The sequence below is a fragment of the Onychomys torridus genome, chromosome 15 (genome assembly GCF_903995425.1).
Source record: "Onychomys torridus chromosome 15, mOncTor1.1, whole genome shotgun sequence".
Lineage (NCBI taxonomy): Eukaryota > Metazoa > Chordata > Mammalia > Rodentia > Cricetidae > Onychomys > Onychomys torridus.
Window position 1 is genome coordinate 57925314 of NC_050457.1, and position 16256 is coordinate 57941569.

The 16256-nt window shown below is 35.8% G+C and overlaps 1 protein-coding gene across 2 annotated transcripts in view; it reads left to right on the forward strand.

The window, feature by feature from the left end:
* The window catches only part of LOC118596234 (cadherin-10), a 191228-nt gene that overhangs the window by 148386 nt on the left and 26586 nt on the right, over positions 1 to 16256 (forward strand). For both annotated transcript variants that reach the window (XM_036207007.1, XM_036207008.1), the window contains exons 6-7: positions 12125 to 12312; positions 13728 to 13981. In XM_036207007.1, the coding sequence (XP_036062900.1) occupies positions 12125 to 12312; positions 13728 to 13981 (442 nt within the window). The remainder of the gene's footprint in view (positions 1 to 12124; positions 12313 to 13727; positions 13982 to 16256) is intronic.

Genomic DNA, 16256 nt, shown 5'->3' on the forward strand with positions numbered 1-16256 from the left:
TCTAGCTATTTCTAAAGACTATATATAACAATAGAAAGTTGAAAAGCAATAACAATTGGTAACAGAGCCACTCAGAGCCTAAAAACGGTTTCATAGAAAGCATGCTTATGCTTATGTGTTTTATATGAACTCTCTTTATTGACTAATGATGTTAGCCTAGTAATTTAAATGTATGTTAAATGTTTTGTTCAAACTAAAAGAGTGGCAGTATAAAATAATTGTAAAGCGCATAATTATAGCTTATACTGAATCTTATAAATGCAAAGTCATTAAATCTTTACAACATCTACATGAGGTGAATATTGTAATTATGTACCCATTTTATGATTTGAAAAAATGAAATTTGTAAGCTAATGTTACTCGATTGTTAAACTAATGTTACTTGACCAATGTTACTACTTTTGGGATATAAAAAAAATATTTAAAAGGCACTTAATTTGTAATTAAATTTGATACTTCTAATGACATTTCACCATTGGTATAATAGAAACATTCTTTAACTTCTTTTGCTCATTTTACCTTTAATTAAATCCCTGACTCCATGTTTTATATATGGATTATGTAGTCAGTTTCATGCATGGCACTGAGAATTGTGTGAACTCCTTTGGACAGAAAAAGGAAATTGATGCTTTTGTTGGTGGTGATTCTGTGATGCAATAGACACAAAATGATGAAACCATTCCTGGGCTTGCCATATTCCTTGGGCTGATAGAACAACAAATATGTACGAGACAAGGTCTTTCAAGGAACTTTTCTATAATGTACATAAGGATTTAAGGCACGTACATCACTGAGCTGTGGGACTGACACAATCCCTGCCTGGTACAAGAGAGATTTGATTTAATAAGCGCTGCTGATTTTCACTTTGTAAATAGAGTCAACCTCTCCTCTAGTAGGGATCCCAAGGTAATGTCAGCCCCAGGCGGATCTGCATATTTAAAGTTATCAAGTAGTTTTCAACAAGAGCAACTGTCAGGTGTGTCCTCAGGAAGATGTTCAACTTAAGAAAGAAGAAAATGAAGCTTAAAAGATCTCTTTTCTCTCTCTCATTATCTGTGAAATATACCTATAATAAAAGTACTATAGTTGTATTCCTTACATTGAATGTGATTTTTAACTATACACACTAAAATAATTTCAAATATTTGTTTGCTTCCCCCTGCCTCGTTGTCTAAGCACTAATTGTTCAAGAATTAGAAAGAAATAATTCTGGGAAAGCCTTTTATTTAGTAAAAGTGACTTAAGGTCCTACTATGTGTAGCCCCTGGTGGTCTACCAAGATAAATACAGTGTTAATAATTATAATAATCTTAAATTCTGAAATGTGACACAGCATGGATCTTTAAATTATTTGCATTTTGGCCAGTTTACAGTACAATATCTCTCTCATCTCTCATGTCTCCTTACTTTACTATAGTGCAGTTTTCTTAGCATGATTCCTCTTAGAATTTTCCTTGCTAGAGAGACAGCACAGGGATTAAGGTGGCTTGCTCTCCTTTCAGAGGACCCAGGTTTCACTTCCTAGTATCCGCGTGGTATCTCAAAAACTCCTGTGACTCTAGTTCAAAGGGTTGTAATCCAGCTCAAGAGGAAGGGCCTCCACAGGCTCCTACAAGAAGGTTCAGACACATGCACATAAATTTAAAATACATTTATGGTATGAATGTCCACACATATAAGTGCATACATGGAGTGTACACAAATGGAGATTAATAAAATGTGAGTGCTATATTTTGAACAATGCTAAAAGCACAAGATGATACTTTAAGTATGGGACATTCAGGCAAGAGATGAACTTCTACCATATACCAAAAAATTTCCAAGCAGAAAAGCAAAAGACATTAAGGATTGTCATTGTTGTTGTCATTATCAGGGAAGACCAACTAAACAAAGGTGGCATTCAATGTAAGGTGTGCAGTTTGACTTGGCTGGCCCCCAGGGTTCCACAGGACTGGAGTTGTGTCTGAAGTAATGCTGTAGGGAGGAGGGAAGTGAGATCACAGCGTCTCTGAGTGTGTGATTCACAGGAGTGAGTAACCAGGTCAAGAAAAGATTTGAGGGATAAAAGGCAAAGGTACCGATAAAAAAGGTACTTTGAAGCTTTTGAAGCTTTCTAGAAAAAAGCTTGTTTGGGGAGAGAGGGGAAAAGGAGGGAGGGATCCAAGCAGGGACAGATGGAGGGAGGGACAGATATGGATTTCACTTAGAATTTTTGTGTTGCAGAAATTGCCAACTGTGGATATATAAAGGCTGGAGAAATACATGAGTCGAAGATGTGTCATTTGATTGGATGACCATGTAAAATGTCAGTGAAATCGCATGTTTAGGTTGGCAGAACCTGGGGAATGATTCCATTTTCATGTGTGATGAAATAATGCAGTCCTTTAAGGGGGATCGAGTGGAAAGCCATGTGTCTCTGGACTACCCTAGTTATTCCTGTGGAATTTGCCTCATAGTAACCTATTTAGCGTTTATCATATGTCATAATCGGAATCAGCATCCCTCTTTTCAGCTGTCTTACAGAATTAACTTTGACAATACCCCCAGTACTAGAATATGGATAAGTATTTGCTGTACAAATATGTTTAGACCATTCTTAGGGAGTTTTTAATACAGTTAAATTTCAGGTGAAACATAAAGGGACTGCACAGTAAGTACAATGCAGTCCTCCATTTATGGCTAATTAACTCAAGGTTTATCCTACCTACCGCAATCTTACATACTTTTGTGTTTCCGTGTGTTGCAGTTCTGTGTATTGATACAATATGCTGGCAGACAATTTCAAACAAATGCCAAGATAGATTCTATAGACTCAGACATCATTTGCTTTGTCACGATGCCTTCCCCAAGGACGTAATGGGGGAAACACACACACACACACACACACACACACACACACACACACACACACACACACACACAAAAAAAAAAAAAAAAACCACAAAAAAAACCTGAAGTTTTTTACTCTAATTTTACTTAAATGCCCCCAAACTAAGGCGGTGATCTTGTCTCTGCTGCTCACAGATTTAGTTTTCTGTCTCCTCTGGTGAAAGTATTCAATTCAGAAGCCTTAGCAGTTTGTCAGTCTCCAGTGTGACTTTGAAGTCTCCTCTGCTTTCTCCTAAACGCCCATTTAGCACTGCATAATTTCCTTAACTACTCCGCATTGCCTCCAAGGAGCTTTATCTTGTTTTTAATTTCTTCCTGTTAAGCTCATTAAAAAACATCTTTTGAGCATTATACAATAGAATGCTTTATAAACGTGCATAATTGTGTCATTTTTCTTAAAGCAAGTATTGTTTGAGATTATTATACAGCACTGAGATGTTGCAATAAGATTACATACAAAGCAAATAAAAAATTAAACTAATGTTAAATTATTTTGTTGATTTGTATATGTGGAGCATTTTGAAAATCTCCACCTTGGAAAGCAGAAAGTTCTTATGTAAATGTGATAGCAACAAGGACAGAGAACAAAGGATAAAGAAAAATTATCTGTTTCAACCTCATTTTTTTGTTAGCAACAAAACAAAATAGCAGCTATTTGTCCTTAAGCTCAAAACCTGGAGAAAAGCAATTTGCCCTTGTTCCTCTTCAGGTTGATTTCTGGCATTTCTTTTGTTGTTCTAAAGGATGTCACCTGTCACATCTCTTAGTTTGACTATGCTATCCCCAAAGTCCCTTACTTAAATTGAACTGCCAATTATTTCTAATTTTACTACAAAAATCTAGTAACAAATTTAGTAGCAAAATTTTCAATGCTGCAACGTAGAAACCTTGTTACTTGACTGCAGGGTAGAGCACATGAACTGGACATGTGCTCCATGTAGAGACATGAATCCCAAAGATGAAAGACCAAGAAATGCATCAAAGCTGACTAAAATCTTTGATAACGACAAATCACGTGTCATGTGGGGTTTTCAGTATCACTTTGGAAGTCCTCTTATGTAAACTATCACATGGGTTGCTCCATTCTTTGGAATGCCTCTTTGCAACATAAACTCTAGACTTTGACTTGCACAAGCCTTCTCACATCCAGGCCCAGGTGCTTAAGCAGACAACCAAGGGAGGAACATATTTACCAGGAAGAAATATTTACGTGCTCTAATCATTAAAAGAGAAGCAGATGATTCAATCTGACACCTGGGAATGAATTTCAAACAACTATAAATTGGAATTGATAGGAAAGCTCACCGCATAATTAAAGCTCCATCAACTGTAAGATAAAAAATAAGTAGCATGCAAATAGATGACTTTAAAAATAAATGAAAAGAGATGGGTGCCAGGGCTGTATGCCTTTGCCTTTGTCAGTGTGTACATAAGAATCTGTGCTTCTCTCCAGTTCTCTGCCTCATGACTTAAGTGGAAATTACCCCAGAAAGGAGAACAGACTAGCTCTCGATTAAAGCAGTATCAGTTTGCATGACAAAGTGGGATATTTGTGTTCAGCATAAACAACTAGGCAATAAATAGTAGAGTGTTAATGAATCACCCTTTCATATGTTTAGAACATAAAGATGAACTTGAAAATTTGAAACAGGCCAATAAAGTTTGACTTAAAATTGGGTCTGAGCAAAGTGTAATTCCTAAGAAAGCGTTCTAAAATTATGTATGGAGATCACTGAATAAAAATGCTCCCAATGAGTAAACGACTAATGACGTTCCAAAAGGCAAGGATGTGGATTGTTTGAAAACATATGTATCTTCTTATGAAACTCTTTGGTTTATTTGTCAGAACTAAATCTATACTATTTTGATGAATGAACTTGGTCATGGTTTTTCAGAAAACTCTGGAACACTTTGAAAACAATTTCATTTAAGTGTTGCAAGAAAATTAATGTATCTGCATATTTATTTACATAAATAATTTCTAAGAAATCACTCAGAGAACGGATAATCAATATATCTACAAATTCAGAATAACCCAGCTCATTGTAAACCAATTAAACATATGCCATTTCCTGCTTAAGTTGTCAAAGCTACTAAAAGGGGAAGGACAGGGGAATCCATGGCTGATATGTAAAATTAAATTAAATTATAAAATAAAAAAAAACAAAGGAAAAAAATTAGCATGATGAACACTACCCCAACAATATCAAACCGTGTAATGAAAATTGTCTCTATACTAACAAAGAAATGTATTGGTAATTTTCAGTGCTTGAACAGACATATAACAGCAAGTTAAACATGAACAGACTTTTGGGTCTAAGCATATGCCGTTAAGCAATCAAAGAAATTCAAGCTGAAAATAAAAATGTAGGACAAAGTCTCAGAGACATACCCCCAGTGAAACCTACATGAAATTAAAATTACTGAAACAAGGAACATACAGCCTCATTTCTCCTCTTCCCTCTTCTCTGTCTTTCTCTCTCTTGCATTCTTTCCTCATCCCATTTGGGTTCCTACAACCTAATATTATAAGAAAGGTTTGTGTGTGTGTGTGCTCGAGAATGCCTGTAAGAGTTAAGGGTACATGTACATTTCTGTGTACAGATGGAACTCTGCTAGCAAGGAGGTCAACATCGGTTGGAGGTGCCCTGCTGTTATTTATTTATTTATTTTTATTTTATGACAGGGATTCTCTCTGAGCTTGTAGCTAGCATGGCAGCCAAAATGTCCCAGTGAACCTTATGCCTCTAACTCTCATATCCAAGTTCTCAGGCTTTCTCATTAAATGGTCTTACCCTTGGAGCCATCTTTCCAAACTCCTGGAGGGGAAAACAAAACAAAACAAAACAAAACAAAACAAAACCAAAAAAAAAAAAAAACCAAACCAAAACAAACAAACCAAAAAAAAAACCCTTAAATTCATCTTAGTTAAATGAATTCATGCCCTCTCCAGGTTTCATCTTCCATAGTTTGGATCCTTATAGATAATATTTTTAATCTGTCCCTCATTTAAGAACGTGTAGTCAAGCTACAGGTCTCTAATGCATGTGTTCTTGTTACGTTCTGGTATTTTCACCTCATGGGTACCTCTGCTCCAACTTGAGTACTGCTATTTTCTTCACTTAGCAGGTCAAGTCCACAGTAACAGTCATAGGACCTTGGTATGGCTTTTCTAACATAGGCTGGATAATTTCTGTGAATGTCTATAGTTGGTGAAACCTCCCATCTCAGGCAGTTTCTCCTTTCTTTGGAGATAGGGTGTTTATGCATTCCTTGGACCCAAGGATCTTGATTTAGTCCTTTGTTTTCATGCAAAACATTCTTCGCTGGGTTACTTATAAACAACCAAAAGTAATTGGCTGAATATGAAGCTATCGTTCTTGGGAATATGAATTTAATTAATATGTTGGTTAGAGTAAACATTCAAGGGCCAAAATAATTTTATCATCAAATTTTCATGACATTGCTAATTTTCTGACTTGCTTTTAAAAATTCCCACTGACAATCGAATCCATTCCCTTTTGTGAACCTCTAAGTAGTATATTAATTTTATTTATCCTCTAGCTCACTTACTCTCTTGCCGGCTGCTATTAATATTATGTTGATCCATCTGCTATTTTCAGCTTCAGTGAATTTTTTTGAGATTATAATTTGATTACATTTCTCCCTCCCATTTCCTCCCTCCAAACTGTCCCATATACCCCGTCTGCCTCTCCTTCAACTCCATGGCCTCCTTTTCCCACCACTAATTGTTATTGCATGCATATATGTGTTTGTATAGGCATATTATTCCTAACTATGAATGCTTTGGTCCAAATAATTCTACCTGGATGTATATATTCAGAGTTGACTATTTGGCACTGGACCCCAATGCTGTACTTTTCTCAGAGATAGCCATTTCTTCTGCTCCAAAATTTCCTCAGTTGCCTATAGTTCTTCATGTAGAGCTAAGGCTTCCTGGTCTTCTTTGGTGTGATCATTGTTTCTAAGATAACATTTGGTGTGGTAATACTTTATTTGTGCTGAAATGTGGTGATATTTTATTTGTATGTTGATAAATGAAGTTTGACAAGAGATCAGAAGAAATAGCAAGCCGTTTTAAGTAAACATAAAAGTCAGGCAGTGATAGCATACACCCTTAATCCAATCATTTGGCAGGCAGGGGCTCTGTATATTCAAGGTCACTCTAGGGAACAAATCAAAGCATGGTGACACACATCTTTAATCCCAGTACCAGCCACAGAGACCTGGAGGTCTGTACAGACAGGCAGTAACAAGGAAGTGAGGTAGTTGGGCTAAGAGCCAATGAGAGGGCAGAACAACAAGGTGATAAAAGCCTCAGTAGACAGGAAGTCATGGCATTTTGGAAACTACAGAGCTGGTGATGTAAGATGGTTGGTGGCTCTCACTATTTCCCTGATCTCTAAGGGTTTCACTCCTATATCTGGCTCTGTGTTCTTTATTTAATAAGAGCGCTTAGAAATTTGGCTGTCTTTTGGGTCTATATCTAGTATAGACCACAGTGAAATATAGATGATAAATATCAAACCAAATAAAATTATTATATAGTTACACAGAGGCTTAAAAGTCAAGGCATGACATCAGTGTTAGTGTAGCAATGCACTGACTGAAGTGTTTCCTTGTAGTCTGTCTAGTCTGTCATTGTATGGTATGACCTTTTAGATTTACATTCTTAAATATTACATTGTTAACCATAACACTGAAAATCCTTTCTCGAGGATATATTGTAGCTGAAAGTTTTTCTGTGTCCTACCTGGTCCACAGCAGCTCGGACCCAAATAAACACACACAGGCTAATATTATTTTAAACAATGACCATGGCAGGGTTCTTGCTACCTAACTCTTATATCTTAAATTAACTCTTTTCTATAAATCTATACTTTGCCACGTGGCTTGTAGTTTACCAGTACTTTTACAACTTATTTCTCATGGAGACAGCTTGCAGTATCTCCTCTGCTCTGTCTTTCTGTTTCCTCTCTCTCTGGTTAGAATGCCCCATCTAACTATATTCTGCCTCACCATTGGCCAAAAAGTTTTATTTGTCAACCAATTGGAGCAACACATATTCACAGCATACAGAATAATATTACCCATATATTTGGGTAATATAAATTTGAAATATCAGATCATGTGCTGAAACATATTAACTTACTTCTATTGACATTATCCTGTTAAAGATGGATTAGATTCTTATTTAAATGTATAAGATACTTATTTCAAGTATAGTTATCTTCTTTGTGTCTTTAACATATTTGTATATTATGATTCTGTGATTCTAGAGCACCACACTTCATCAAAATATTCAGATATATATTTTGGTAACTAAAACTATATGAACACCTAGCTGATGTTTTATTGTTTGGGCTGAAAACTTATAAGAAGAATCTACAATATCTTGTTCCTAAGATTTCAGTAATTATGGGGAAAATATGAGGAAGGAAAACTCATAGGCACTGAAGCCAATGGGCAGATGACCAGTATCAAATCTCAAAGAATTGCTGGGGAAAATCAAATTATCCTATTGAGGGAAACAGAGTTTAAAAAAAAATGTTTTTGAAGCTGCACTGGTCACTAATCATCTTTGTAATAATAAAATGAACAAAATTGAATGAGGTAAAAGAAAGCTCTCCTTTACAGAATTTTAAACAATAATTATGACCCTACAGAAAATCAAGAGGATCACTATCATTAATTCCCAGCATGCAGTATGCTGGCTATATTACTGATTGATGTAAAAATTAGGGTGAATATTTTTGATGAGTCATGATACAAACTCAAGGCATTTTCCACAAAAGAGCCATCACTTATATCAATTATAAATAAACACATACTCAGTTATCTTTAGTGAAAAATGGCCGGACACAATAACCAAGTAATCAGCATTCACTTCTCAGTCACAAGACAACCTGATATCATGCAATACAGCTAAATACTATGTAGAGGGAAAACACTGAAGTTATTTATATTTAACAAGCATATTTTCATGAAAAGAGAGAGGTATAAAATGCTACTTTTAATGTAACAGAAAAGGAAAGCAAAGGCAGATCAAATCACAATGGCTGTTTATTTGGAGAAGTCTTTAAAAATGAGTTTGGAATTGTGGTTTTTCTTGTGTATTTATTTAGATCTTCACTATTCCTTGTTTTTGTTTTAAGTCATCTCTTTGGGTACTGAGTTATTTTGTTATTGCATCATTTTGCATTTAATACTCAAGTCACTCATTTCATTCTTTCCCTGTTCCTAAATGCATAAAGTAATACATTTCCCTCCTCTGTAGTCCTATTTTCTCTCTACACAGTATGCTTAGCTTCCTTTATTGCATCCTTTGGAAACCTTTTGGAGCTTTCTGCTGATGGTTGTTTTGGTTCTTTGCTTTGGGGTTTCGGTCCTCGAATTTGTTGCCTTATTTAAGCAATAAAGAACTTAATTTCCTTTTGTTTTAAACTCTCAAGAATGTGTTGGCAGTTATCTTTTCTTCTTGTTTATGTGTGTGATGTGCATGTACATGTACTTACAAAGAGGAGACACTAGCACATGGGAGTATGTCCTCAATATTAGGATCCTGTCTCTTCCTACCTTGATCTATATGCTATACTATACGTGCTTTAACCAGTGAGTCTTTTCAAAACTGTCATCAAGTTGTTTAATGTGTACTGCGTTGTGGACAGAGATTTTTTTAAACATTCATTGGATTTAGGAAGGCATAGGACTTGGCAAACTAATTATGAAGCTTCTATCACATATGCAACTACTATATAGCCCCTTCTACAATGAAATGTGTATACATATATATATTTATATATATATATATATAACAGTAGAAGAAAAGAACCCACTGGGAAAACAATATTGAAAACAGACCAAAACCCTATTTCATTTTATACTTTTGTGCTAACACAAACAAAATAAAAACTTAGCAGTGGAATGGAATTAGGAAGAGTGCCAGAGAGCTCTGTTTTTGGTCATGTTGTTTTCCTCTAGTTTATAGTGACTTTTTAACATGCTCACATTTGAACAGGCACCTGAAGGATGTGATCAGCTGAGCCATTGGGCTACTCAGGGTTCAGAGGTTTTAGGGAAAAGAAAGACTGGGAGCAAAGAACATCAGTAGGATAGTAGCTATGTCAGGAGTGGAGTCTTGCTGTCAACATTGTAATACCTCAAGTACAGATAAGGATATGTAGAAAACCATAGGATGAGACCGTTCTGAATTCCAACATCATGTTGTAAGAAAGACACTAGTACTGAGAAGTCCTCTTTTGCCATTGCATGGCCCTAGAATGAACACATATCAAGGACATCTTGTATTTGGAGAACTCTATGAAAATATATGGGGATAATGAGGAAATGATTTATGATATAAGAGTTCATGTGACAAAAGTACAGAGAATGAAATAGAAAATTCTTTAGCCAGGAAAATACCAAAGGTCTGATTTAATGCAAATCTTTCATAGATGTGACTAGTTGTAAAAGATATTAAGAAAGAAACATGAATGTAATAGCAGGTCGGGATCTTCTGATGTATACTAAAGAGAATTAAGCTTTATGACACATGAGACTATAATCAGAAGTGTGCTTGTAGTCAATTAACCCATCAGAAATTGTAGTTTATGACCAGGTGTTAAAATTTAAATCTCGTTAGCAGTAGGGGAGGTTCATGCTGGAATCACATGCAGGTACACCAAGGGCTTCCATGTATTCCTGCTTTGCTCCTGAATGAAGGAGGCTTTGTCAGAATTGACTGTTCATACGCTGACACTGTGAAGGACATCTTTCTATTTCTAACACAGACTGTTCTTTGTTTTTGTTTTCACAAATAGAAATGAGATTCTTATACTTTGTGACTGATTCTGTGGTTTTCTGAGCTGTTTTGATCTGTAACTAAAGTAAGAGATGTAAATAACTACACAGAGCCTGGAAAATATTGAGTCCAAATATTCACTGTGTATCAGGTGATTTGTTGTGATTATGTAAACACATTCAGGTGCCTTTCTGTACTCAGATACCATCTATTCAAATAAAATAAGCTTATTTTATAAATCAGAATTGCCAGTTGACACTATTCAGACTGCTATCCACAGTACTAGACCCTTGGCATCCCACCTTTTCTGGTAACCTTTAATAAATATGCTTTTTTATTTTATAATTTAATTTAATTTTACATATCAGCCATGGATTCCCCTGTCTGCTCTCCCCACTGCCTTCCCCCCAGCCCACCCCCCATTCCCATCTCCTCCAGGGCAAAGATTCTCCTGGGGATTTAGCTCAACCTGGTAGATTCAGTCCAGGGCCATATTCTTAAAATATTAATTCATCAACACCTAATACAGAGTGTAAGTTGTACCATATTCTTTTGCAGTTATAGGTCTATAGTTTGTGAATTCCCATAAGCTTGGTTCAGTTGTCTCTGTAGATTTTTCCATCATGATGGTGACCCACCCTCACCCCCCCACCTCACTCCCACCCCTCCACCCCCCACACCCCACCTTGCTCATATAATCACTCTTCCCTCTGTTCAACTGGACTTCCGGAGCTCAGCTGTGTGCTTGGCTGTGGATCTCTGCATCTGCTTCCATCAGTTACTGGATGAAGGTTCTATGATGACAATTAGGGTATTCACTATTCTGATTACCAGAGCCTGCATGAGACCAGACTAGGCCCTCTACATATGGAAGACAGTTGTGTAGCTTTGGGCCCCTGGCAGTGGGATCTATCCCTGGTGCCTGAGCTTTTTGAAGCCCATTACCTATGGTGGGATGCCATGCTCAGCCTTGATGCATGTGTGGGGGGCTTGGTCCTGCCTTGACTGAATGTACCAGGCTTGTTGACGCCCCATGGGAGGCCTTACCCTTTCCAAGGAGGTGATGGGGGTAGTGTGGAGGTGGGGAAGGCTTGGGGTGAGCCGGAGGAGGGACGAGAGGGGGATCTGTGGTTGATATGTAAAATGGATAAAAAAATTCTTAAATGAAAAGATTACCATATTCTTTTCCAGAGACTTTACTTTTGAATATTCTTTACATAAATTTCCTTGTTCACTTCTTTCTCATATATATATATATATATATATATATATATATATATATATAAACACACATATATATACATATATATATGCATGTACATATATATGAGAAAGAAATTATATATATATATGTGTGTGTGTGTGTGTGTGTATATGCATAATAACATTGAGATATTTCTTTTTTATGTCCAGATACCATCCATCTTCGAGTTCTTGAATCCTCTCCAGTTGGCACAGCTGTTGGAAGTGTAAAAGCAACCGATGCTGACATGGGGAAAAACGCTGAAGTAGATTACCGCATTATTGATGGGGATGGGACTGATATGTTTGACATTATAACTGAGAAGGACACGCAGGAAGGCATCATTACTGTGAAAAAGGTGTTCAGCTTCAGCATAAACAAGCATCTCTGTGTTTAGAGAGTAGAGATTTCATTGTATACTGTTTTGCTCTTGCATTAGCTACCAATAGAAACAGTGCTGCTGTGTTTGTTTGTATTACATGTAAATAAGGCGGTTCTGATGCAAGAGAGCCCTTAGACATTCTGACAATATGCTCTTCTTATCAGTAACATGAAACCTGAGATTTGAACAAAAGTTTAAACAGGCAAGTTAATATATGTGTAATTATATTTCTTAGCCATGTTATTAAAAGACCACTGTAAATGCAATGTTTTCTTAAAGAGCAGTTAATAACTAATAATGGCAATATATCATCACAGTTGGAGGCATGAAAATAGCATGCTATCCAGATGTATGAGCCAATAATTAGAGTTGCTAATAAAAAGAGACAGAATGGATTGGAATATAATTTAATTGTTCACATTTTCCCTTCTGCTACATAAATTAAATTTTTCTGCTAACATATGCTCAGTGATAGAATTTAAAGGTAGCCAGGTTTTACTGTAGTTGGCTTCATCATTAGAAGAAACGTAAGGCACATTTCTATTTAGGTCAAATTGAAATGCTGCAAAAAAAAAAAAAAAAATGTAACCATTGAGATACTGGTAACTAATACAATTTTCTTGAGATGCTATTGAAGGCACAGGAGACTCAAACAACTGTTACTTCCAGTGACTAGCAATGCTAAAAAGCCACTTCTCAAAATCAGGAAGTAGGAATTACTAACCAGAAAATAGCAATAAAGGAAACAAATCTTTTGCTTTTCTGAATGAAAAAAATGAACAAAACTTGAACAAGCAATGATTTTTATTCAATACTATGGGTTGAAGGATTATATTTAAAAACTGTGATATCTACTCATGAAATTGCTATAAATTTTTGTTTTCACATGACCTAATATATTGTTTATCTTGAATATTTCTTATAACTGCTGATGTTTGAAATTCTATAAAGACATTATAGTTCCATGAGCTCATTACACTGATGAAAATACATTGATACAGATGTGTAAATGCCCCCAAATGTTTAAAATCAGAATTTTTGGTTTAAATTGTTGAGTCATAACTTTTTATCATCAAGTATATGTACACACAGGAGTGCATAACTCATCAACCCATGTTTTATATGGTATTACTACACTTATGAGATAAAATTAAATATTCATCGAAATTTGTACAATAATTAAAATATTTTCTTATGTCCAAAAGCATTATGCATGGACACCTACAATTATAAATACTAGTGTAGTAAATAGAAAATTTGGGAAATAGTGTTTAATTGTGATTTCTTTTTACTAATAAACAACTTTCAGGATTTCAAAGTACTACTGTACTTAGAGAGAGCAGACATCCAATTACCCAGAGTCTAATTTTATAATTTGTGTCTTTATGCAGCCACTTGACTATGAGAGTCGAAGGCTTTATACTCTGAAGGTTGAGGCTGAAAACACCCATGTGGATCCACGTTTCTATTACCTAGGGCCATTCAAAGATACTACAATTGTGAAAATTTCCATAGAAGACGTGGATGAGCCCCCTGTTTTCAGCAGATCCTCCTACCTGTTTGAGGTTCATGAGGATATTGAAGTGGGCACAATCATTGGCACTGTAATGGCAAGAGACCCAGATTCTACTTCTAGTCCCATCAGGTATTTATGTTAGTGTTAAAGAATAAAAAGAACAGAATTGAAAGGCATATGGGGACCATGAAATTCTGCTTGATTATAAGAGTTCCTCTGTAAATTTTACATAAATTTGCTGAATGTCATGGGCAAAGCACACACCAGCTTTATGGTTTTCTATTTCTTGTCTTTTCCATTAGGATAATTCCCTTTATAATGAGTTTGATTCATTAAAATATTGACTATTCTGACCACTGATGTAAGACAAAAATACATAGTTGGATGTATACTATGCTAGGCATTATTCATCTATGATGGATGAGAAGATTTTTGTTTCAGTTTCATGTCATGATTGTGTGTGTTTTGTTTTCTTTTATACAGCTGTTTCAAAAAACATTTGAGTATTCCAGAAACATGAGAATAATTTCTGTCTTTTCATTTTCATTTTTTTCTTTTCTTCCTATGTAATAAAGGCATATGAGATGTGATAGATACATTAAAATGAGCAATATTCAAAGTTTTTGTTAGCATTTGAACTGGTGTGTTAAAGAACTATACATATCTGTGTTCATTGTTCAGTATCCAAATGAACATTTCATTTAATTTGTTAGTCTATTGTGGGTTGTGGATTTCATTCCTTTACCAAAATTCAGGAAGCTCAATTTGCATCATATATGAGTTGCAATGTTTGTTTCTGAGTGAACTCTTTTGAGTATAGAACCATCAGTTGCATGTTCCATGGAACTCTGAGTGGATTCAAGTGAACAATTCTGCTGATTCTGCCAGTCCCAAAACAAAATCGTAATACTCAAAAATAATATATCTTTCTATATCAATTATTCATGTATTTTATGCAAATACATTGTCTTATAGTCATGCATTCCTCCACAAGTTATATACTGGCAGAAGAACAAGATAATGTACATGATAATCAGACAGTGCTCCCATATGCCAGATGAACTTTGTTATAAATGCCTCTTTTCTAGATGCTTTATCAAAATTGCTACATTTTATGGGTGTTCTCTTCCTTTGAATTTTATTAAAGTAACTAATATAGGTATTTTTAATTTTCCCCATTAAATACCTAACACTTTCTTGCCAGAGAATCAACTGAAGTAGGCTATGTCCTTGGTTCCAGTTCTCAAAGCAGATTTTAAAATACAATGTGCTACTTTTTTTCTGTTTTAAAATAGGATCTTGTAACTCATATTTATCACAAGTACACAATGTAGCCAAAGATGAACTTGAAGTTCTTATCTTCCTGCCTTTATTTCCCAAGTTCTAGGATCTCAGGCCTATGCCACTAAGCTCAGGCTATGCAGTTCTGGAGTCAAGCCCAGAGCTTCATGTATGCAATGCAAGAACCTTGCCAAATATGCTACAAGCCCAAAACTTATATACTGTTTATGGGGGATAAATTTCAATCAGTAGTATTATTGTAATAAGAAAATATTTCTCAAGAATGTAAAATTGATTGGTGTCTTTATATAGACTGGTCATTATCATATCAAAGCTATCTCTTGACATTTACAAATAAACAAAAATGTTTAATGATGATGATTTTCTAAGTAACGAGAGGTAAAGTATATTTTCATATGCCAACTGTTTTAGCTAGGGTTTCCATTGCTGTGAAGAGACACCATGACTGCACAACTATTATAAAGGAGAACATTTCATTGTGGTGTCACTTACAGCTCAGAGATTTAGTCCATCATTGTCACATTAGGACATGGCATGGAACAAGGAGACATGGTACTGGAGAGGTAACTTAGGGTTCTACATCTTCATATGCAGACAACCAAAAGTGAACTGTCTCACTGGGCATGGCTTAAGCATACATGAAACTCAAAGCCCCCCTTTCCCTGCCACAGTGACATACTTTCTCCAACAAGGTCACACCTACTCCAACAAGGCCATACCATACCTCTTAATAGTGCCACTCCCTTTGTGGCCATTTTCTTTCAAACCACCACATTCCACTCCCTGGCCCCCAAAAGCTTGTAGCCATATCATAATGCAATAAGGCATTCAGTCCAACTGTAAACATCCCCATAGTCTTAACAGTCTCAAAATTATTTAGAAGTCTAAAGTTCAAAATCTTCTCTGAGATTCATGCAAACTCTTAAGTGCAATCCCCTGCAAAATCAAAATCAAAAGCCAAATCACATACCTCCAACATAAAATAGCACACATTATACATTACCACACCAAAATATAGGGAAGGGAGCATAGCGAGGAAATACTGGACCACAGCTAGACCAAAAACCAGCTGGGCAAACTCCAGACTCTGCATCTCCATGTC